The sequence below is a fragment of the Pezoporus occidentalis genome, unplaced genomic scaffold (genome assembly GCF_034315485.1).
Source record: "Pezoporus occidentalis ecotype Australia unplaced genomic scaffold, CSIRO_AGI_Poc_V1 ctg19, whole genome shotgun sequence".
Lineage (NCBI taxonomy): Eukaryota > Metazoa > Chordata > Aves > Psittaciformes > Psittacidae > Pezoporus > Pezoporus occidentalis.
The window spans coordinates 6,898,408-6,924,208 of NW_026913748.1; the positions used below are offsets into that span (position 1 = coordinate 6,898,408).

The 25,801-nt window shown below is 37.7% G+C and overlaps 1 protein-coding gene across 11 annotated transcripts in view; it reads left to right on the forward strand.

Moving 5' to 3' along the window:
* Positions 1–25,801, forward strand: part of ERC1 (ELKS/RAB6-interacting/CAST family member 1) — a 296,380-nt gene that overhangs the window by 183,633 nt on the left and 86,946 nt on the right. For all 11 annotated transcript variants that reach the window (XM_062616671.1, XM_062616673.1, XM_062616663.1 and 8 more), the window contains one exon: positions 5,813–5,973. In XM_062616671.1, coding sequence (XP_062472655.1) covers positions 5,813–5,973 — 161 coding nt within the window. The remainder of the gene's footprint in view (positions 1–5,812; positions 5,974–25,801) is intronic.

Consider the following 25,801-nt stretch of genomic DNA (forward strand, 5'->3'; position numbering starts at 1 on the left):
CATCTGGTCCTGCTGGCAATCCAAGTTATGTCAGACTCAATGCTTTCTCCCTGTAATATGTTACTTGAGGCAGTTAAATTACATGCTTAAGTCCCAAGCCTGGCCTGTGCTTTTTCCATGTCTTAACATCTGTTCTGGGAAATTTTTCTGGGATCCAAACAAGTTTGTATGGAGCCAGAACTCTTGTCTTTGTCTTGCTTTTCATGTCTATTTCTTTCCCTTCTCTCCGCCCTGCAGTCTAATCAGTTCAACTAAGTATAAGATAATGAAGAAATTTGCAGTCCCTTTTTTCATTTCAGTAATGTACACAGCAAAATGAAAACAGTTCAAAAACTCAACAAGAGCTGTGGGAAAGGAGGAGACTTTCCTCTGAGACAGTGAGTGGAGAAACTTTGAGTAATGTTAGATTCTAATTTTTTTTCGGTCCTTGTAGTGTTTTTTACTACTGACTTGTAATTGCGAGGCGTTGTTTTGCTGGCCTACTTCATTTTGGGCAAACGTACAGATTTCTAGTACATTTTGTCTTGTAATGCTGATTTCATGTTTATGCAAGAAAGGTCTATGTTTAGAAAGCTAATAATTTTAAATACACAAGTTAGCCTGCTGAGGTGGTTTTGAATATAAGATTTCTAGTGATTCATTTATACAGTGATGATGGAAAGTGAATTCTTTGTGTTGGTATTTGTATCTGTATTCTCTAAAATTTCAGCATTTGTATTCTGCCTGAGACAATAATGAATATGAACAGCTACCCCATAGTCCATTGTGAGTGTATGTATACTGAAAGATACAGTTTCTTTCCTTCAATCAGAAGCATAAAAATATGTCGGTTTTCAGGCACGTAATTAAACATTAAGCTGTGAGTTTCCCATGTATCACTGCGCCTAAAGTACTGTATCTTCAGTTTAGCATTAGGGTTCTTAAAGCAATAGTCAAGTCCCTTTGTCATGCCCATTGAGACTTCTAATTATGGACTGATGTGCAGTCTTTTGTGCTTGATCAAACAAAAGAAAAGATCAAGGGAGGAAAAATAAGACTAACAGATTCTTTGGACCATCTGGATGGTTGAAACTAGCTGAATAAGTGAAAAACCTCTTGAAGTTTAAGAAACCAAGTGCAAGGTCCTGTATCTCATTCAAGGCAATAAATACCCGTATCAGTACAGACAGAAGAACGGATTGAGAGCAGACCTGTGGAGAAGGACTTGGGGATTTTTGTGATGAAAAACCAGACATGAGCTGGTAATGTGTGTTTGCAGCCCAGAAAGCCAACCATATCCTGTTAGTAAGACAGAGAAGTGCAAAGTTTGTTAATCTATACATGGGGAAAAGCCTTATCTAACATTAACATAAAGTGTTTTTCATATAGTGTACCAGTGATTTGCTATCCTTAATACTATTTAAGCTAGTCCTATACATTCAAACTGTAAATGCCTTCATATACTGTTACTTGAGACTGAAAAGTTTTCGTTTGCCATGTCTGTAAAGGGTGTTCTTTACCCTTTTCCTTGTTCTTGTTCTTGATATGCACATAGCGTATAAACATGGATTGCATGGGTCACCATTTCAGAACAGATCCCCTGCCTCTGCAAGTGTTTTTTTCAAGTGCATAACATTTTGCTCTTTTTTTTTTTTTCTATATTGATGCCTTTTTCCATTGTCTTTTTATACTGGCACAGTAACGCTGTGGTGAATTACATCATATTAGCAGCATTCATGATGCATTTGTTGCTTGGATGATGACACAAACTTGCCCTGGTTCTCTGAAAAGGTGCAAGCAGAAAATCAAGTTCCAGAACTGATTTCCTGAGAGGGAAGACCTTTTTTTCAATTCTCTATGCAGTAGGAAAGTTCTCTTCAGGTGATCCTTTATCACTGAGGAAGAAGTTCACAGTGGGAAGAAAAAAGTAGCTGCCATTGCATTGTAATTTAAACACACTGAAGCATTTGAGGATCCTGAGGCTCCTTTAGTTAGCGTGTCTGTCTGGATTGATCTTTGGGCTCTGATTTTCAGAGGCAACTACCACCAACCACATCAGTTGATGTAGCCTTCTTCCTTGCCTGAAATATCTGCTGTGTCTCTGATATTTTCAGTAGTGCACTGGTTCTCCTCGCATAAGAGGTGTGAATTTGAGCTTGTGATCCTAATAGTCAATAATCTTTCCAAGAGCTAGTACAGAGGTTGGTAGGATTTCCATTCTCATGAATATTTTCCATATTTAATCCCTTTCTCAGTTTTACTGACTTTGAGGAACTTGACCAAGGTCTTTGGAGGTCCTTGGTCTCACGTTACCCAGTGGACTGGAAAGCATACTGGAAACACGGCATACTTGGAGGTAATGTGTTAAGTGGATGTCAGTGCAAAAGCCTATTTGCTTATTTACAGTTGCTTCAAAGGAGCCTGAAATTAGAGTTTGTAAAGCAAGGGGGTTAAGATAGTAGATAGCGTAATGAAAAGGTAATTTTTTTGGTATTATATCCTTTCTGCTATTTCTTTACAAGCTGTCATTGATAGGGTAGATAAACTTCTGTTGTATTGCTTTTTCTCTCCACCTTGCTTTCATTCTCTCTAAGGAGATGTAATACTATGTAAAAAAAAATGTCCTATGTTGACATTTTCCTTTTCTGGTGCTGTGAATAGCATGCTGATGTAATTGACATAGTTTGCCCTTCTACACATAGTTTGTTCGATCTCTCAGGAGCTCTCTCCTCTAATGGAAACTTCATTCAGCTTCATATTCTTCCTTAAAGATAAGCTGTCACCTGGTCAGGTCACTTGAGGCCTGAAACCAATGAAAAAATAGTCTCCATTTAAGTTCTCTGCAGATACATCCTGCTCAGAATACATAGAGACCTTTCAGGCCAGTCTACAGAGAACTGAATCATGGGTAAGTCATAGATAGTCAAAGATATGCTCTGCTTTATATAGTATCATTTGAGCAGAGAGAAAGGAGGAGCAAGAGTGCACTCTCTGCGCCTTCTGAAATGGAAACTTTCTAGTTACAATTGATAGGGCAGAAGCTTATCTGTAGTTAAATTGAAAATGTCAACAGCATGTCTCTGGAAATGTCTCAGAGTGCAAGAACTCTGGTTCTTGGCAAATCCCTTTTCTTTATTATATAATTAGCTGCTCTCAGGACAAAAAAAGTCAAGGGTGGATTTGAACCTTTTTGTATAGGCTACACTGGATGTGCTTTGCAAGCAGTTTACTTCCAGTGAATAGTCCTGTACTATTTCTCACAGGACTGCTTACTGGGACATATGCAGACAGGTCTGCACTAAGATTCGTAAGCTGCCTAAGCTGCCAAATAAAATGTTTTGTTTTGCAGCAGTTTAATTGAAATGGTCCCATGGAATACCTATAACTTGATGGATCTGAACAAGGAAGTCTTTGTTGTGAATACAATCATCACTATTTTGGTGTATTTTTTATTTAGCAAATCGCATGACAAATGGTACTTGCAGGAGAGGATGGGAGGTAATAGCCGTTCTGTAAACTGAGTTTTGGCACAGTTTAAAAGCTACTTGCATTCCAACCATTTCTTTATACACTGTTAGATCAGTTTTCTGTTAACCTGCAAAAATACAGAATGTAACCTCAGAATTAAAAGAATTAGCAAACTAAGTGATGAGAAAAAGATTAAGTACCTGCAATAACCACTACTACAAAGTACTCCTGCAGAGTTAGACCTTGCCATCTAGCATCAGGACCCTTGGTTTAGATACCGGCCTCTAGCCTCGTTGTGTCTTTTTAAGAGCACAGAATTGCTGTGCTACAGATCTGCATCAAGTAAACCAGTCCTTCACTGTTAGCATCACAAACCTAGATGACTGGGAATGGAATGAAGGATGTCAGAGATCTTTCAAACCTCAGTATGGAAAAAACATTGCTTCAAAGATTGTTTTATCTTGGCAACAGACAGATTGACACGGACCGTTTTGATTGTTACAGTTGGCTGGGGGCTTGTTTATTTGAGGTTATTTTCTGTTACAAGGAGAGGCTTTTGTAGTCGGCATGACTCTTTTCTTCTTTATTAAAAAAGGAAAATGTTTATGTAGGTCATTCTGATCCACCCAGAGGAAGTGGAAGCTGATAGACTAGAAGCTGATACACTAATACACCTTCACTTCCCCAGCATGTTCTGTTTTTGTCTTTCTAAGTATTAGTTTCCATCCTTGTAGTATTTTTGCTCTTTATTGTTTCTGCAGATTTTCTTTGTATTCTTTTCTAATATATTTTTCTGTTTCATTTTATGGAGTTTTCTCTTTGCTTTAAAAAATGGCAGAGTTTCTGATCTTGTTTTCTTCACTAAACAATAATAAGGCAGGAAAATTTTGGTTATTATGTGCATGCTAGCCAGTTTGGACTATGTGACACTGAAATTCTCCTCCATCTGTTGGTTACTGGTTGAACTCTTGGGTACATTTTGAATAGCTTTTGATAACTACATATTTAAAATTTTCCTTAATTTGCTGGGCATAAGAAGAATACTGCTTGTCAGCTGCATTTGAGTGGAAGCAGATAGCCTTTCCACAATAAATACTGCACAATGTCTATGCTAGTTTTTTTATAAACTTGCTAATTCAGAATGGCAATGGTTGTTGCTCTGTCACTAGTTGAGGATGAAAACCAGTTTTGTTATCTGTGTTTGTCCTGAATCATCAACTCTGCCTTTAGGAGTACAGGATTTATTCAAGCAAGGGGTGTTATGTTCCATACCTTGCATCTCCAACACCTGTATAGCGACTGATGTGTCTAACTCCCTTTGTGAAAACATATAAGTAAAAATTGAGCTTAATATAATTTCAGTAATTCATTTCCAGGATGGAGCATAACTTGACTGTTAAGCAGGGATATGAATGGTATGCAGTGCTCTGTCATCATACTAAATTTATACAAATTTTTGATTGTGTGCACCGGTAGCATCTGAGTTTCTCCCATTCAAAGCACATTATAAAATTGTTTATGAACACTTGGTTGTGATAGAAAAAGAAGATCCATCGAGCATTATTGTAAAACTGTTAAAAGAATATCCAGAGGCTTTTCTATGTTACTTGAGCATTTTGTGCTTTTGCATGATAATTAGTGATAAAATTTAGCTGAGGCAGAACCTGCTGCAAGTGCAAAATAAAATAAGACTGTGTTAATCTGTGTAATATATGTGCTAGAATTTACAATCATGTGAATTCTGAACCCTTCCCACGTGCCAAAGGTATAAGCATTGTTCTGCTGGCCTTGTGTGCTATCAGCAATTCTTTGAATGTCTTTTATATTGCTATATCCCAAAACATGCATGCAAGCATTGTTCAGCAGATATCTTGAGGGAAGTAGCCTTACTTACATCTTCATGGGAACCTTGTGTTCAGAAACTCTTTCATTCTCAAAGTGCATATGTAGTTTCCTTTTAGGCATAATTTCCAGAGAAATTTTCTATTATTCTGCTATATTATCAGTGTATTCTGTATAATACCTAGCATTTTTGTGGGCTAATTTTAATATATACGGAACATCTGTTTACCCTTGTGGTACATTTTCTAAAATAGAAATACTGAAGAGTTGAAGAGTTGTAATTTGGTACTGTAATGGTAACGTTCCAGTGACCAGACTGCTAATTCACAGACTGATGTTGCTTCAGTCAAGTGTAGACATACTGTCTACAGCAGTAGATGATACTTCCAGTCTACAGAAGCATTATGCAGCATGCATGCATTGGTAGTCTTTGTGTTCCAATTTAGTTGTGACATTCAGTGAGTTCCAGCTGATCACATTACACTATTTTTCTCTACTCCTGTCTTCCCAAAAAATGTTTTAGGTAGAAGAGCTGATGATGGCCATGGAGAAGGTGAAGCAGGAGCTGGAGTCTATGAAAGCAAAATTGTCCTCTACGCAACAGTCTTTGGCTGAGAAGGAAACCCACTTGACCAACCTACGAGCTGAAAGAAGGAAACATTTGGAAGAAGTTCTGGAAATGAAGTAAGTGTTTCTTTTCATTATTTGTAGGCATGTTTTACTGATAGCTCTGAATTCTCCTCTGATCGCTGGTGTTCTAAAGACAGCCACTTCATGAATATGTCTCTGTAGACAGCATCTATGTAATCAGTTGAACCTTCAGAAGTGACTTCTGACCAGTGATTTTCTACCTGATTTTCACACTTCTGATACAGCTCAAAAACATTTCTTCCTTTTAATTGTGTGCAGTAGCCTACTATTATTTGCACAATAGCATCTTCAGACATCCTAAACAGTTATTGGAACTCAGATATTTTGTGTGTCTTATGAATGTACCATCTTGCTTTGAGTAGCTGATAATTTAAGGTAAGACACAAGTCAGTGTAACAAATGACAAAAAAAGAAAGAGGGAAGAGATAAACATAATGTCAGGTGGTTGTAATGCTGAAATCAGACTGCAGCTATCTGGTTGGACTTCTCTCATCATCTTTACATCAGGAAGCGTGAATAAAACCAAGCTTTGAGGAGCGGGGAGAGATGAGGAATTAGACTTCCAAGGCTTAAATACTTCCTAATTTCTGACTATGCGTTACAGATAAATAGTTATCCTTAGTTTAGGGAGACATGAATCTATTTAGTGCAATGATGGATAGTGCTGCCAGCAGTTCATTAGAAACACTTTCAGTTGTTTAGCCAGCCCTGAAGAGAAGGAACATTTTTATTGGCAGGACCAGCAGTGGTTCCTCCACTGTGGTTTTGTGAACCATTATTTATTTATTTAACTTTTCTGCACTGGTCTCCTTTTCCTTTTCTTTTCTCTTTTCTTTTCTTTTCTTTTCTTTTCTTTTCTTTTCTTTTCTTTTCTTTTCTTTTCTTTTATTTTCTTTTCTTTTCTTTTCTTTTCTTTTCTTTTCTTTCTTTTCTTTCCTTTCCTTTCCTTTCTTTCCTTTCCTTTCCTTTTCCCCTTTCCTTTCTCCTTTCCTTTCCTTTCCTTTCCTTTCCTTTCCTTTCCTTTCCTTTCCTTTCCTTTCCTTTCCTTTCCTCTTTTCTTCTCTTCTCTCTTCTCCTCTTCTCTTCTCTTCTCTTCTTCTTCTCTTCTTCTTCTCTTCTCTTCTCTCTTCTCTTCTTCTTCTTCTTCTCTTCTTTCTTTCCTTTCTTTCTTCCTTTCTTTCCTTTCCTTTCTTTCCTTTCTTTCCTTTCCTTTCTTCTTTCTTTCCTTTCCTTTCCTTTCCTTTCCTTTCCTTTCCTTTTTCCTTTCCATTCCTTTCCTTTCCTCTCCTCTCCTTTCCTTTCCCTTCTCCTTACCTTTCCCTCTTCCTTTCCTTTCCTTTCCTTTCCTTTCCTTTCCTTTCCTTTCCTTTCCTTTCCTTTCCTTTCCTTTCCTTTCCTTTCCTTTCCTTTCCTTTTCCTTTTCCTTTTCCTTTTCTTAATGAAAGGATAGAAAAACAGCTGTTACAGAATGGAAAGAGAGATGGCTTAGATCTTGAAACTTTAACTTAGGAGGGCTTGTATAAAGTGGGCCAAGCCTCCCCATCTTTATATTCAGCTACAACAGTCTGATCTAGACCTGGCATAAGGATGTTGGAAGACTGAAGTACTTAGAAGCCACACTTTTTATTTTTAATAAAAAATTTTATTGAGCTATAAATTTGACTGCCTTGAGAATTGGTGTGTTGGGGGATGGGAAGAATACCTCTTAAGGTGATGTGGGAATCCAAAACAACTGGGGATATGTCCCATATCCAGTCACTTGGCAGAACTTTCTTTTGCCAAACTGCTCTGCCAAACCTTCTCATTAAAATATACACGTAGTGTACAGTATATCCTGAAATTAATTTGAATTGTGTAGCTCTAGAGCCTTTAATATAACTACTCTCTTTTTCTAAGCGATGACCTCTCTTAGCTAAGTAAGTTATTGTTGGAAAGCTGTTGTACTGAAATGTAGTATCAGGACTGCATAAACTGGTAGATCCATTGTACCTCTGGAGGAAGAACACTGGAGAGAATGGTAATGCTGTCAGCACATGGAGAGAAAGATGGAAAAAGCATTACATTTGTATAGTTAACTAGTTGAGCGTGGTTTAGTTATAGCTGGTGTGTCTTAAAGTTCTATAAAACTGCCAAAGGCATCCAAACTTTAAAAACTCACCCTCACCATGAGGTTGTGTTGCAAACAAGTCTCTGCTGAGGACTCCCTGTCAATTAAATATCTTGTATTTATATACAGAAATTCCAGTATATTCTGTGTTTCCCTACTTTCCCAGCCTATTCCTTTTATGAAAAGCACTCTTGTCATCTGTTTCCTAGTTTTGCAAAAAGTTTCTAATGTTTAACTCAAAAATAAGAGTAATTGAACAAGTGATCAATTTTGTGAAGGAGTTAGCTAGTTTTGGTGTCCTTAATGGAAACAATAGCTGTTGCACACATACTGTTCAAAGATACAGTAGAGCTATATTGTTTCCCAAGTTTTAGGGCATGCTTCACTGGGAAAAGTTAGAGGTACTCAAAAGCAGTACTGATTAAATTTGAGATTTGATAGAGGTGCAAGTTTAACAGCCTGAGCCCTGCAGTCAGCTAAATGGGGCAGGGGAACATAAAAGAAAAATAGCTTAGGAAATGCTGCTTTAGTTGATTCTAGATATGGACTGAAAGAAAGTGTTAAAGCAACAAGAGGACTCCAGAAAGTTACCTCTGGGTTTTAATAGGAAGTTGTTAGATATTACGGTAGTGAAAATATATATTTAAAATACTGTTTCTTAGAGTAGAACTTGTGTTTACTACTGACTCTGTAACTCCGAGATCATTTCACACTCCTTAGGGAATACTGTGGCACTAGAATAGCCCAAGCGTGAATTATTCCAAGGAAGAAATTTCACTCCTTAAAGAAATACTATGTATTTTGAAGCCTCTTCCTTTAAGTCTAATATTTTCATTTTCTTAAAAAAAAAAAAAAACAAACACCTGTGTTGCAAATAATTATAAGAGAGGTAAATAATGGTCTCTCTATTTATATCACCAGACCTGATCTACTGTAAAAAAATACCAGTGAACTGCTAGGATTTTTGTTTTGTTATGTTTTCTTTAAGAAGTTCTAATGTTTCCATCATTCACAGCAAATCTTTTAAATTAGGCAGGAATAAAGTGCTGTCTACAGAGAAATCTCTGTTCTTTGTCCCATAAAAACCTGCTTAGGCTGAGCTGAGTTATAAACTGTTGAAAATCACCGGTTTTCCTTTCCTTTTTTTTTTCTCCTGGTGTTGTCAGCAAATTTTGGCAGTGTGTGAAAATAACTGAGCACAAACAGGCTAATCTGGGGCCGAGCTCCAAAACTGTAGCAGCGGACACTGTGCTTACAGGGAAGGGGAACAGACACAGTGTCTGCATGTAGAGAAGAGATTGGTTTGGTTTTTGGTTGCTTTTTTTTCATTAGGCAGGCCTTTTTTTATGGTCAGAAGGTTCTTCCTAGTCATCTGCTTTGGGGTTGAAAAGTCCCAGTTGGAGCATTTCTCAATCTGTTCTTTCAGACCTGGAAAGCTGTCCAACAGCCCTTTCCTGAATTATGCCTTCTCTTGCTAATTGCAATTGCTGCTAGCCCTATAATTCAAGGGATGCAGACTTACATAACGTAGTTGGCGCTTCAGAGTTGAATCCTTCATCCTGCTGGCACACAAAGGAAAGATTATTGCTTGTCCGGGAATAATTTACTATCCTCTTTCTTCTTTAAAAAATAATCAAGGCTATTAGAGACAAATGAATTGTTATACTAGAACGTAACTTATGTTTCAAAATCAAGCTGTCAGAAAATGTTGTTTGATTTCTTATGTGGCTTTACATGCGTGGTCTTTTGAATGTTTATCATTGTAGTCTCTAATTACATGAGTATATTCCACATAGAGTGTTCTGTTTGATACAGAGTGTAGGTGGTGATCAGAGACGAACCAGGCCTGTGTAGCTTAGTGAAGCTGTTTATTGTATTCCTTCTTTGTTTCATCTTGGCCTTGGAAGGCCTGCTGAGAGCTACATGAAGGCTACTATTAAAAATAAGATGCCAACCTAGGCAGTGCTATGCAGGAAGACTGTTCATCCTTATCTCTGCTATAGTTTTCCTACATGATATGCAAGTGACTTAAAAATATTTGATAGATGGTTGATAAGTGCATGTGTTCATTTTCTGGCTGTCAGATAAGAAAAATCACACACACACGAACATTCACAAGTGAAAATGAAGTCAGTGGAAGCTAGGATTATTTGTCTTTTGAAAAGTTCATCCTCTCAGCAGTAAAGCAGTATTGTCTGGAGGTATGAATATAAGCTTGAAACTGAAAGTAGTCCAAAAGAAACTGATTAATTGGCACATAGTTTGTTTGCCAGAAAAGTAATTTCAATTGCTCCTAAATGAGGTGTGAAGTAATTTCAAATGCAGCAAACAGTTTAACTAAACAAAAATATTTCAGGTTATGTGTACCCATGGTGAACAGACCAGAAAAAAAAAGTATTAATGTCCATCCAGTGATAACTTGTCAGCTCATCAGAAATTGTCTTCTTGGAAATTAAAGGGCTTGGGGTTTTCTTTTTCATTAGAGGAAATTATGGTTTATGCCTATGGTTTATCAGAAGTTCTCCAGAGGAAAAGTGATTGCAGAAGGATGCGTATGTTCTACATGTATAAACAGTTGTCTCTGTAGTTTGAAAGCACTTTGTATTTGTTGTCATTGCTATTAAGCAGTAATAAGTATCATCTGCAAGGTATGATTTTCTAGGCCCAGCACAAACTCTGCATCATACTGAATTGGACGATAAGGTCTGTGGGCCACCTGGTATATCAGGCTACCATGTGATTGCAGCAATGGTACCAAAGCACCTCCTATAATTACTTCGTGTGAAATTAAATAAGCTAAATTCCCACAGGGGGCACTCCATGTCTGTAGGATTTACTGCCTGGGGCAGAGCTGAACAAGTGCATCTGCACCAGTCCCATTTTTAACTCTGTAAGTTTAGATTTTTTTTTCCTTTAAAATGTCTTTTTCTGGGTGCACAGTGAAAATGAAAGCAACAGTATCTTGTTACGACTGTTTTGTCCTTTTTAATTATCAAATGTAAAATACATTATTATATATGTTTAATTACATATGGTTAGATTTTGACATTTAACTTGTAAAAAGTCCAGTTGCAGTAGACTGAAATGTGAAAAATAATCCATTTGTAATTACTGAACAGTACAGACATCACGTTTAAATAATTGGAAATAAATTGACCTTGGAAGTGCTGTTAATCTTGAAATGAATCACACAGAATCCAATAGGAAAGCTGAAATATAGCGTATAGGTATACTGTGTCTTTTAAGGCTAAAGGTTATTGAAAGGACAGATTTTTTTAACTCCATAGCCCTCCTCACTGTAATGAAATATCAGTCTTTTCATAAATGTAGATCTTGGTTACTTTCAAATTTGATGGCTTCTGCTATTATTTGTTAATTCAGGTGAAATCTTGAGAGAAAACAATCTCTTTTGTGCTTTTTCTCTCTTGGCAATTAAGGAATGAAGCCTGCTCTCCTTTCTGTCCTCCTGCATTATCAATGAGCCTTTGAGTGCTCTGAGACGCTCAGTGTTGTGGCAGCATTAGAGACAAACTGCCACTTCCTTTGCAGTGCAGCTGACGCTAGATGTCCTGAATCATAGAAATAAGCAGAAAAGCTTAACAATTCATTTATGGGCAGCAGTACAAAATAGGTTGGTCAACCGATTCACATAGGTGAAAGAGTTATTAAACTCAAATCTCAAACTTTCACAGAAAAATAAACTGCAAAGCAAAGAAGTGAACCTTTAGCAAAGCCTACATAAATAAGGATCCCCATATGGGCACACACAAAGTTAGTTTACTGTGGTTTACTCTATATTTTTAAGTATTGGGAAGTTATGTTTATCTTTTGTAACTGGCTTGTTTTGACTTTCACCTGCCTTGAAAGTTTTTCTTCTATGGTCTTCTAAGATGCTAAAATCCTGGCACGATATGACACAGTCCTGTTCTGTCTTGTGATAAAACCTCCATATCTCATTTTATCTTGAATTCTATGGTCCCTGAGAACAGTCTTGCAGAGAGAAAGTACTATACTATCTTAATGAGCCATGACAGGCCTGGAAGCAAGACCAACTGCTGAAAAGTACACCAGGTGGTGTTAAAGGGGTTTGTTCTACTCAGTAATTTCTAAGACTATAAAGGTTGTAGAGAGGAGTTGGGAAAAGGAGGTCCAGTCATTAACTTCCTGAGAGTGTAGCTACACTGTGCTCTTGTTTCCATGCCTTTCCACAGGAGATGTTTGTTTTCTTCTGGATGTGTTTTTCAGGGACTGGGTTTAGCATACGTGATCCCTTCAGTAGTTTTTGGAACGCGGTTCTTTAGATGGTGAAAGGAAATTAGACCTCTTTCAAGTGAGAATGTGAAAAATATAGCATATATCCTCAGCGTTAAGAATGCACAGGTTTTGTAATGTTTTTCTTTTCTATTAATAGGTTACAAGCATTCTTATAGAAATTACCATGAAAGATCTCATAAGTAGTGATCTTGGCATGCATACAATTTTTTTTAGGCTTGCACAATCCTAGTAGAAATGAATGAATACCCTTCTTGTCCTTTTTCAGTTTGCTAGTTCATTATTACAAATACACTTAGGGAGCAGGTGTAGCACAAGAAAATTTCTACGAAGTCATTGGTGCCCTATGTTCTTTAATGCCCAAAGGGCGTTTCTTTGGGAAAAGTTTCCTTTGACCATAAACCTGCATACAGATCATGTTATCTAAAACAAAAACAAGAGTTATGCTTTTTTCTAGAAATAATTACTCAGCTAACCTGGTGTTAAACTGGTAGAGGAATGGAGGGAGCAATGATTTTATTTTGACCAACATACAGAACAGATTGCTTGTAAGATAGCTCTAAAGAGCCTTCTGCTAGCTATTTCTGTATATCTTTTCCAGGACAAAACACTCTTCCTCTACTGTTTCCTGACACACACTTTGTGTAATTAAATGCATTTAGAAGTTACGTCAGAAGTAAAGGTTTATCTGTTCAAGAGTATCATCTGTGTAATTTTCCCTTATGTGTGTGAATCCTCCACGCCACTTATTTCTAGAACAACACTGACAAAAATTGATTTCCAGGTCTTCAGCATACCCTTCTTATTGCTTCTATATACTTCTATACACAACAAACATAAATAAGACTATGATTTTTGTTTTAAAATATGCACGAGTGTTTTGGCTTGGGGTTGGTAGCAATAATACATTTCTTATGCTAGCTGTTTCAGCTGCATCACTGATTCCTGTCGCCATCCCTAATCCAGCTATAAGATTCTGGGGCTTCCAGGGGTGTTGCTGAGCTAAACCAAATCAGGCACTTTTTACTTTCTGTTAAAGTCAAAATAACCATGAGTTCCTTAGGGTGCTTTTTCCTCTTTTATAAACGTGCACTGTAAATAGTGATGCATATAAATCAAGTCTGTGAGCACTACATATTTCATTAAATACGGACAAGTTGTGGGTTAATAGAAGTTCCAAGTGAAAATATTATGGTATCTCATTGCATATATTGTAGGTTTAATGTAGTGTGAACAATAGTAGCTTTGAGCCATTGTAAATCCCATCCGGACATCGTCAACATAGTTCAAAATACAAGGAGGGAAATCTCCAAGGTTAGATGTTCACATATGGCCACTGTGCATATGCGAGTCATTCTTTTACTGTTTTTAAAATAACAGTGCAGCTTTGCGGGGTGTAGGTCTAACTAAGGCAAAGTCTAACTTCAGACTGTTTTCTGGAGTTCAGCAGAAATTCCTTTTCTGGAAGTCAGGTCAATTTGCTTTAATTACAGAAATAACCTCTGAAGCAAGTAATTGCTTCCCTACAATCCTGGAGGACAAGAAGTGTGAGTTGCGTAAGGAGAATTGGAGAAACGAGTCCAGTTGTTAGCAGTCCCTGCAATCTTCATCTTGATACTGTATAGGAATATTCAGTATATCTTTCTGTGTTCTCCCTTCCCAAACAATACTTTTGGCTTCTTTTAGGCAAAATCGATGTGCAAGTCTGTGGAATTTTTGAGAAAGCTCCATAGGGAGAGGATTTGGGAGTTGTTGGTTTGTGTGGTGGTATCTTGTGTGCAGGACATGTGACTACATGTAACAGGAGTTAAAAACATAGAAATTGACCAGAACTGTTCATTTAGAAGTCCTAGCAGATTACACTAAGCATGATAAGTGTCTTTCTTTCAGGCATTATCTGTCATTGATATTGTGTCACTTCTCCCCAGTCCAATATCAAGTGTAACAGTTTATGCAGATTATAGGATAAAGAGAACTATCCCGATACTAGGAGCTAGCGTGCATAACATTGTAGGGAAGACTAAAAAATTATGTGACAGAATGTCATATTTGATATTCTCTAAAGCCCCCTTCATAGCTCTTCCTCATGCACTAGATATGGCTATAGCTTTCTGTAAAGCTATGGTTATATTTCAGTCTGCTAGCATTCACAGCTTTATATCAAGAAAACATTGAATACTAAAGGATCACACTGGTTTATTTCTACCCTCTAATCAAGGAATCAAGCTTTGCATATGAGGTTAAACTAAATGATGGAACTGATATTTGCTATACAGCCTAAGAATCATCTATTTTAAACATTTAGTTTAATTTCAGGAGTAAAGATTCAAGGCCACCAGTACTATTTTGTAGGATCTTGAATGTCAAAGTCTTCTTTTTTTATAAAAACATAGATCCTTTCTACATACTCATTTTTTCTTTATGCTATGTCTATACCTAAATTTGAGTATTCTTATCTTACCCCTTTATGCTGTAACTGGAGAGAAGCAATCTGTTCTCTTCTGCTGAACTGATCTTTGGATTTGTCTTGCTTGCTGGATTTCCATTGTTCATGAGAGCTTTGGTTTGGACTTTGAAAAACTAGATGAATTTAGCCAGGAGATGTTAATCTAAAACAAAAACAAATACATTTTTGCCTTGCCTTGAGAAATATGAAGCTGGCTTTGGACCACGATTTCATAGGTTTTGTGACAAATGAGGCACGAAACAAATTGGCAAGCCACAATGTCCGAAGTACAGTGGTACAGTGTGCTCTCTAATTCCCAGCCCTAAAGATCTCAGCAAAGGCCGCAAATTAAACAAGTTGAAATTAATCAACTCTACAATCAAAATAAAATTATTAAGGCTTTCATTTACTAGAAAGGAGCAGTTGTGAAAGAGGCACTGGAGCAAGTTCTTTTGTGCAGTAAGGGAAAATCAACAGCAAGGTGTCAAACAGAAAAATGAAACCCTGCAGGTGAAGCTTTGTCTTCAAAGCCAAAAGAAACCAGCACTTAGGCAGAAACGCAAGTAAACTGTTGGAGAATGGAAAAAGCGTTTGGTGCTGAGCTGCAGAGTGTGTCAGTGTTGCATTTGGCCCAAACAGAAAAGGTCTGTGGACTAGAGGCATGCACTCTAGTCATGCACAGCCCCTTCAAGCAACCTCTCACCAAGGTTTCACTCCAGCGGTCTCAACTGCTGTAGCTTTTGCCTCTTTTACAACATGAAGCATGGGAATAGCATTCTGTGTGGGAAGTTGAAAAGTACAGTCCTTTTTGCCCTCCTTTTGTGGAGTGCTCCAGATGGCTTTGTGATATGTGCAGATCCATCTTCATTATCTCTAGTACATTATTTATACAAATACTGAATTTCTTGTTCCATTTTATGGACAAATATGTTCTCAATGCAACTTAAATACAATTAAGTGTAAGAAATTCTTCTTTTGTTACCTTTTTTGAAACAGAATTTGTATACCTTTAATGGAAATAGTTTTAGAGGGGCAGAAGGTACACTGGGCAACTATATGGCTTTAATCTCAGTCATATGAATAACAGAAAAGCTCTTGTTTCATATTCTGTTTTCAACTGATAAAAAAGCAGTGTGGAACTAAGATGTAACTAGTGTAGTAAGTTAAGCTTTATTCACACCAATGAGTCCTAATAATGAAGTACATGGTTTTTAGTGTACACCTGCCTTAGCCCAATTGCTAATACACTTTTTCCTGGTGCAGAAACTCATGTGTGTGCAGTGTGCATGCATCACTTACATTTTGTTTGACCTGCCTAGAGTATGGGCCATTTTTATTTTATAAATAAGTGTAGTTGATTTTCTGTAGTTAATTTTCTGATAAGCTCTGTAAGCTTCTTAGCAGATCAGTGATTTAACGATAAATTAATATATTTGCAAAGTAGGAATACTTACTTGTGTAAGAACTGTCAAGTTATAGTTTGAGGCATGGAATAAAACCCTCAACTCTTATTTCACAGTTGCTCTACCCCCTGTTCCCACTGCCAAATGATTTTTGAAGCACTTGTACATAAATCAACAGACCATCAACAGGAAATGCCTGCTTGGAAAAGATGGAAAATTTGACTCCTTATGACCAACAGTACAGATTTTCAGTTAAACTTTCATCCCCATTCCATATACTGATATGGCTGCTCTGCAACATACGTTGTGATGGACAAAATAGACTTTTTTCTTCTTTTTCTAATCCCAATGATATCCTACAAGTCTTAGAAAAAATGTTTTAAAAATATTAACTGAAGGAACACACACATAAAAAAAAATAATCACATTCCTCTCTGCAATTCATGCAGTGCACATATTTCTAGTTTATGTCTTAACTATGTGTTTTGATTTGAGGTTAGAGTTAGGACAGTCTAGTGGAAGTATTTCATTACCTAACTTCTCAGCTTTTCCAGCTGAACTTGGTGGCAGTCTGCTGGGACTTGGAAGTGCACACTACACCTTTAATCATAGAATGGTTTGGATTGGAAGGGACCTTAAAGCTCATCTGGTTTCCAAACCCCTGCCATAGACAGAGATATCCTCCACTAGACCAGGTTGCTCCAAGCCCCATCCAACCTGGCTTTGAACACTTCCAGGGATGGGGCATGCACAGCTTTTCTGGGCAAACTGTGTCAGTGCATCACTACCCTTACAGTGCAGAATTTTATCCTTGTGTCCAGTCTAAACTTACCTTTCTTTCAGTTTAATGAACTAGAGGAGTTTGCTGATCAAAATAGGATATAATAACCTGTCTTCACACACCCTTAAAATACTTCTAGGAATAGATTTTATTTTTTTTTTTAATTATTCAGCCTTCTGTAATTTCAATTCATGCTGTGGCATTCAGTTCTCATTATGATACTTTACATTATGTAGCACTTTCCATTTGTGAATGTTAAAGCCATTAAAAGTACCATGTTAATTCTCAAAATACTCCTCTGAAAAAAGTATTGATCTTATTTAGGAATAAGGGACTCAGCACAGAAAAAATTTAAATGTTGTGAAAAGATCGTCTGGGTTGCTTGTAGCAAAGTGACTTCTAGACCATGCTCAAGTTTACTGTATCTTGCCCTCCAATATAAGATTTCATTTGTGAGTAAATGAGACTTTTTTTCCCCCACAAATACCATTTATATTCCAGTGCAGATGAATAAAGGACAGTTACTAAAGTGTTGCTTAAAGGACAATATTAAAATTAGTTTTCTTGTTCACAGTAGAAAATTGTTTTGATCAGGGAAGACACCTGGAGATACACAGCTAGGTTCTTTCCCATCTTCTCTGTTCCTCAACTCTTCACTTGCTTTTCGTTTTGTTGTCCTTCAGAACCTTGTTCCCCGCCTACCAGTGACCATTTCTAACTCATGTTTGACTCCAAGAAATGTTCTTCAAGACTTCCACTATTCTACATACAAGATGTACATCAGATAAGAAAGGGGCTCATTTCTAGATCTGAGACATGTATTGTTCACTTAATTGTTGATTCTAAGGAGAACAGCACTGCATTGTCTGAAGCCAGGACTCTGTTTCCATTTCAGATGCAATACCTGGGTTGCATCAATCTCTCCTGGATTCAGGAAGCTGGTTTCAGTTAGGCCCTTAGGTAAACAGGAGCTATTGTTTACATGATGCAGGGCAAGATGTTAACTGACTTTCCATTCTCTTCTGTATTATCTTGCTCCTTACAGCAGGATTCCATATACATGTAGAAAAAGTACAAAAGAGAGAAGCTGTGGTTATGCAAGACTTGTGAGGTTAAAAAGTAGCCTGCTTGAGAGAAGGATGATTAAGCTGGGTTGGTACGCCTAACAATTCATGCCATGTTTTGATCTGTATTCTGAGCCACCACTTCAGAATTTTTCCCAGGCTTAGACTTTGGATTGACAAATATGCTATCATTTTGTTAGTACTCTCTTTTTTTTTTTTCCTCTTTATCTTTTCTTTTTCATAAATAAGGTACTACAGAATGGCAAGGCTGAAACCTTCTTGTTCTAAATTCATAGATTTTTCTAGGTGTGCACTTTTAGCTTAGCCAAGTCACTTTATAAAGTTTCCAAGCTTTAAAACAAATATACCACTACTTTTTCTTGTCTATTTTTTTCACAACTCAGTGAAGTTTTTCTTTAAGCCTTTAAGTATGTAAAACTATTTGAGGTGCCAGAGCACTATAATACTGTTTCTTTATTTGTGTCTTCCACAACAGGTCAAGGAAAACAAAATCATACAGAGAATCTTAAGCAAAATAAAATCTTTCTCTTTGAATATTATAATTATCCATGTTCTCCACATAGTTGTTCATATGTTGTTGAAATATATAAATATGAAAAAATAAACAGAAGTGTTGCTCTTAATGCTACGATTCAGTAAAATCCCTTTTAAGAAGCATTTAAACTTCATATGCAATTTCTGATTTTATATTATTCTTTGAATGACACAGTGCTCTGCAGTGTACAAGCAAGGATTGAAAATACATTCTCAGGAACATGAGGAGTCGTGTTCCCACTGCACAGAAGGCTGAGATCCTAACTCATCTGGTCCTGCTTCCCTCTTCCAGATCCTCCTTTACCCTGTATCTAGAACTCACAAAACTCTGCTGAACTAATTCAGCACACTAACCTAGGAATAAAACATTTTCATTTTACTGAAGTTAGTTTCCTGCTGGCTTGGTACATTGAAATGGCAATCCATAAGTCTCAGACAATACAATGCAAGGCTTGAAACTTATGTCTTGTGTCCTGGGAAAGAAAAGACTGGGACAGCAAGCTGTTAGATTAGCTTGAACTGCAACTTCAGTTGCAAAACCAAAAGTCGCCTTTGCATGAAGTAAATACCTTCTGGTCTTTGTTCATAGCTTGTGAAATATGATGAGACCCTTGTGATGAGATCTCAGTATTTAATAATCTTTTTCTGCTTCATAATCACTTTCTTGACTGCTTTTTCCTCTTCAATGGAAGGTCTGTCCTACTCTTGATCTGATAGTCTTGCTGTCTGTGGCCAACTGCCTTTCTTATCAGCAGAATATTGGAGGTAGAATGATGTCTTCTGCTAAGGATCTAAGCTGCTGCAGTTCTGTCCCTCTCTCATTGCAGGTCTGTCAGTCATTCCTTGTTCTGAGTTGAGTGGGTTGATTAGACTGATTAAAGTAGGTGTCTGGATTGAGAGGGTTAAAGAGCATCCATCTGTTCTGGATTTACTGCTGCTTCAGTGGAGGCGGGAAAGCCAGGAATTAGTGAGTGGCTTAGTCCTTTCTCACTGCTGGCAGCTGACAGGAGCACTGATGAGGTGATAATGAACTAAAAAGTCTGCCCTGTTGGCTGGGTGGGAAAGGGACCCAGACAGTGGGCAAGTCTCACCCCCGTTCTTGCCAAGATTTTCACGTTTTAATAGAATCCATCTAAAGCAAAATTAACAGGTATACTTTGCTGGATGAATTTCAGTAATATAACTTATCACTGGCGGAAGCGAAAGAAATATGTATCATGTTACTTGCAGCATGGCAGTTCTGTAGGGTTCAGGCACCAGAGAGCCCAATCAGTAGGAACAATGTCAGAAACAAGGTTTATAAAATGCAAAGTAAAATGTAGTCTTTTAAAATACTGTCCAATGTTCCACAGAAGATAACTCTTCCATTTTAGTTCTGACTTTTGGTGACACTTATTAACATTTCAGGACTCTAACAATCCTTAAAGTATTCAATTCAGGATTTGCAGATGCATCCTACAGGCATTGTTTTGTGCTTTTTCTCATTGCTTTAGGTGCTCCAAAGTGTTGTTTTTCTTACTTCTTCTTAAACCTCATGTCTTTCGTCAGAGCATATTCCAGATTCCCTGTAACCTCACAATATCTTACTTTTGACACAAGTCCAGCAAATGCCAAGCATGAGTGTTTATTATATGTACATACTAACACAGTATGGATATACTAGCGTATCAAGGTGTAAGAAGCACTTGAAGCTGGTCAGATAGCTGAGAAATACAATGTAGGCACTCAGTGGGCTTCTTAGATTAACATACGGTGTTCTTCTCAACTTGTTGCTGACAGACTTAATAAAGGCTCAAGGTTTTGCAGGCCTTTAATTTGTAAAGAGTCTATGGAGAGTATGAACATGAAATCTCTTCATAAGAGTTTGTCTTTTTCTTAGAAAACAATGCTGGGTTTTGCAAGCTGGGTTTGAAGCTCTTTATGCCGTACTCCAAGTGTTTGGAAAGCAACTTCATTCACAGAGGGTAAACGTCTCTGACCTTTATGCAGAACATCGAGGGGGTTGCTTACAGGGAAGATCATGACCCTGGAGTCTCCGGTGGCTGTTGATTGAAACCTTGTGTTTCAAGAAATAAATGTTTAAAAACACTTCCTTATAAGACCTGGGCTGCATACACAGACTTTTTTATAGCATTTTAACTATTTTGCTAAAAGGTGTTTCTTCCCCTACCCCCCTTCTGGTCCCGACAGAAAGGGCTAACTCAGCACAATCGTTAGCAGGACCCTTAGACTGAATGTAATTTTGTCATTATAAATAAGACTTAAATTGATACAGCTTCTTTTCCTAAGCCCATAGGCCCAAACTGTCACTGCGTAAGTATGTCTCTGTGACTCTAACAATGTCTGCATTCATGGGGTTGTGAATGTCAGTTGCGGTGATACGTTTTGTAGGTACAAACCAGCCCAAAAAGGAAAAATTAGTAACTTCAACCTTGAGAAAAGACAACAACTCTAATGGGTGGGATTGGATATGAGGGATGTTAAGAAACATGCAAAAACCTCATAAAAACTTCATTTGCTTGTTTAATTGTTATCAGTCAGGCAAATTGAAGCACATATTTTCATACAATTGATTTGTTGGGTCTGTATGTCCCTCCATTCTCAGAAAGAAATTCAGGAATTTCAGAAATTCTGACTACATCAGCTTTGTTCACACAGACCTTTAGCAATGATAGGAAAACATGGGTTTGCAAACAGTCCTGCATATACAATCACATCAATTAATCAATTAAGATTAGATCCATCCTTTCTTAATTGATGATCTATTCTGCTTCGTTAGCTATACCAGTGTACATCATATGGTACACAGGGCCACAACAACTTTCATGGCTGTGGAAGGAATGCTTCTTTTCACGATGCCTCATTTGTAACAGGAATGTTGTGATTCAGAAGAGGAAGTAATTATTTTTAATCTGATATATTTGGAAGAGGTTGCAATGAGTTACCATCATGGACTGTTATTTATGACTAGCAAAACCCTGTTGCTTTTTTGCACACATTATGGTTGTAGTTTGTAGCTTTCAAATGAATTAAAATTAATATATTTGTTCACTCATACTTTTATTTTGGAGGGGCATGGTATTTCTTCAAAAGCTACCCCATTTAGGATAAAATGAGATGTGGCTGGTAAGTGCCTGCTAATGAATCTTAAAAAGTAGCCTGTTCCCTACCACTTACAACCCGTTCTCAAGAGTCTCCTCTTTAGATGTTCCTTTTCTTGTCATAGAATAGACGGAAGGCTATGAAATGGAATTCTTGAATCTGTCACAGGAAGGGGCTTTGGTTTTTTGTGTTGGCTTTTTTTGTTTTTTTTTTAACCAGATCAATTTTGTCAGAATTTCTCCCAAAATAGTTTAGAGCAACAGATTCAAACATTCTTGGCTGAACAGAATTAAAACCTGTTCTGTAATTACATAGTAAGGACATATTACTGCTGGTTTATTTTGTATTATGACCATTCACTCATTTGTGATATCTGCCTATTATTCATGTCTAAAATATAAGCCATTTTGATACAGAGAACACAGAAGAATTTTTTGACATAGAAAAACAGTTACTCGTGTACACTTCAGAATGATACTGATGTCCTCTTGATCACATCATCTTTATAAGTCTTGTCTTCCCTTCCTTTCTTTTTGTACAAGATCTGTGGGGAAGCAGACTAGAAATTGGAGCCACTGCATAAAAAATCAAGTCATCTCCAGATTCGTTCTGTGCAAGACTTGGGCATAAAGGCAATCAGCTTTATCTTTCATCTAATGTCTCTTTCAGTTTTCAATATTTTGTGGGTTTATAGCTTCCAGGTAAGGTCTTCTAACTCTTGAAAGAATTAGGGGAGCAACGTGTTGTCTGCGCAGACATAATTTTTCATTCCTTTTTGTTTGTTTGTTTTTCTTCTTTTTTTTTTTCCCCCTTTTTTTGTTGCCTCAACTCACAAGTCAGGGTGTGTCAGAGTTGCTGATTCTGCCCAGCAACCATTCTCATCTGGTTTAGTTTTTTGCTACTGTTCCATGAATGTTTCTCTCCATTTGGAAGATGGTCTTCAGAAACCATGTGGCTGCTTGTCCACAGGAAGTGTGTGAATAGTGTGAAAGCATGTCTCATGGCATTGTGTAGAGCTAAAGAGAAGCACTTCAGCCTGGGAAACATTTCCTATTGAACAAGGCTGTACAGAAATTTCTTTGCTTCTTACAGGTCTTTATTAATGTTGTAGCCATTGTGATTAAGTTTTTTGGTATTGCTGATTATAGTGATGGCATAGACTGTTGTTAGTGGCTGAGTAGGAAAAAAAGACAGCATGAAAATGTTTTTTTGGAAAAAAAGAAAAGAAAAAGACACTACTTAAGGCTGAAAAATTGTTGTATCTTTGTATCAGAAATCAAGTTAATTTTTAACAGCATAATTTTCAGTATATTTCATGGCAGAGGTGCTGGGCAAGGCAGCATTTAAAGAATAACATTTCCTAGCTGAATATGTACAGTGGGAAAAAAAGTAAATTGTCTGAGCACAGTTCCTTGCTGCAGTTCATTGCTTCTTGGGAGTTCTATTTAGGAGAGCAGGTGCCTCCAGTCTTTCCTACTGGCTCAGCTCCATCTTGATTAATCCAACCCAGTTTTCTTCCTGTGCCAGGGTGCATAGTGACGATTCTTTCTTCTCTTCACATACTGTGATACCCATGATTGCAATGTGCCTTTTTTTTAAAAAGCTGTTCATTTTCTCCTCCAACTTGAAAGGTTAAGCAAGTTCACTTCTGAGCTAGAAGCTTCATAGCTAGAACTTTACCTGCAGCTTCAAAAGCTACCTCTGGAATGTGAATGTGCAGGCTTACTTCCAAAGAGACTTTACTTTCTCGTGTTAAAAGTACGTTTCTTAAGCTAGTGTTTGAACAAAAATAAATGTCTGTGGTAGGTTAATTTTGGTCAATGGCCAAACTCCAACCCAGTTGCTTGCTCACTCCCCCTCAACAGGACAGGGGGAGAAAATAGAATAAGAAGGATCATGTGTCATGATAAAGATGGGGAGATTGCTTACTGGCTACTATCACAGGCAAAACAAACTTGGTGAATATTAATTTCTTGCCAATTAAAATAGGTTTGGGTAGTAAGAAACAAAGTCAAACAATAGAACAACACTTTTCCTCCCCCATTTACCATGCTCAATTTCACTCCCTCACTCCAGACGCCTCTACAACTCTGAGCAGTACAGAGAGGAATGGGATGGGTATGATCAGTCCATAGTTTCTCTTTGCCACTCCTTCCCACTCACACTTTTCCCTTGTTCAAGTGTGTCCTTCGTGCAGTCCTTTGGCAAAAAGGGGCTGCAGTCCTTTGGCAAAAATCTGCTCCAGCATGGCCTTCAGAGGACCACGGTGGATATCTGCTTCAGCGTGGGCTGTCCAAGGGCTGCAGCAGATATTTTCTTCGGCACCTGGAGCACCTCCTCCCCCCTTCTTCTTCTCTGACCTTGGTGTTCCCACTCTGTTTCTCACTCTTTTTCTCACACACCCCCTTCCTCTGCCTGTGTGGTGGGTTTTGCCCTTTCTAAAATATATTTTCCCAAAGGTCCCTCCAGCTTGGCTGAGGGGCACAGCTGTGCCCAGCAGTGGGTCCATTGGAGCCATCAGGTACTGGCTGTCTCCAGCGCAAGGCAGCCCCAGCCTCTTCTCACAGAGACTCCTGCAGTCTCCCTGCTGCCAACACCTCACCATGGACACCCAACAGACTGTCAAACGGTTCTTTAGATTTTATTCATATGACAGTATAACAGTGTTTACTAATGCAGTACTGTGCCACTTGTTGAGTGAAAAATAATGTTTTCTTAATGGGAGGAAGTGATTTATTTATCATATTGGGCTTTAACTCTTGCACAGATATAGACAAGGCAGCTTGTACAGAAGGACAGGGCTACTGTGAGGAGGCTGTACTCCTCTGCCAAGTGGAGGACTGAAGTGAAGATGAGCATTGTCCATTTTCAGCTCAGGAATTTTTCTCCTGAGCTAACACTGCATTTCACTGCAGTAGAATTGGACTTTACTCACTGCAGCTAGAGATCAGTTTAAAACATGTAAAAGCACTTTTTCATGCAGCAATTAGTGAGGCTTTGTGGCCACAGAGTGCTTAGAGACAGTGTCCTGACAGCAGGATCAAATGTGGCTTAAACACATTCAAGGACAATAGGTCCATAAGTGGGTATTAGAATGAGATTAGACAAGGATATGTTCTATAAGATCCTTAATGCTATAATTCTCAATGTTGGCAGAATGTGAGGTGAATAGATCAATAGGCTATGGTATAGGCTGATTATATTAGAACTGAAAAAGAGAAAAGCATGACAATGAGGTCTGAAAAGTTGCAGTTACAGAAAGTATTCCGGAGGACAATAAGGGAATTGTAAAAAATGAAAAATCATACCCCGATTAACTAATACCAATATAAAGAATGTGAGAAATCTGAGAAGAAATATAGCAAACAAGAAGAGAACCAGAGATACAGGCAATGAGGGAAGGTTAGTCTAAACAGACTTAAACAAGTAGCAGGAACTGGATACTAGTCAGAACAATAGTTTCAGGCTGTGAAATAAAAGTTCTTGTTACCAACTGTGAAGTTAACACACAGAAAGAGACCAGATTCATGGGAAAGCTGGAGTAGATCCCTGTAGATACTGAAATTAAGGAGACAAATTGAGCCTAAATAAATTTGGAGTCAGTGGCATAGTTAAAGGAAGATGTTGAGAAAATCATGGGTTTTTTTGCTTGAAAAGACAAACAGCAGAATTCTGTTTCTCCCATAGGTGGGTGTTGTATAACACTAAAAATTCTGCAGATCTTTTTGTCATATGGCTTTAATCCTGTTTCTCTTAAGAATGACTCTATTATGCTTCTGTATATTATCAAGTGTCGAAGTAGATCACATGGAGTGGAGTTGAGATCGCTTCAGTTGCCCTGATCATTAGTAAAATCAGCAAGACTTGATTGGAGGAAGCAGATCTGGAGTTTCTTCAGAAGTGCCTGCAAGTAGTTTGTAAGCAGTTTGATCACACAGTGATTCTTTTTAACCTAAAAATTATGTTTGCTTTAGGTTGCCCTGTAATAGAAGTATCTATCTGATTCCCTTTTGCTACAATTACAATCACTGTTTTCATTTCTCCTTATTGTAACTTTATCTTGCTTACCTCAGATTTTTCCATCAATTTCAGGAAATAGGAGCCTGACATGGTAATGCTTGTGAGTGAAGC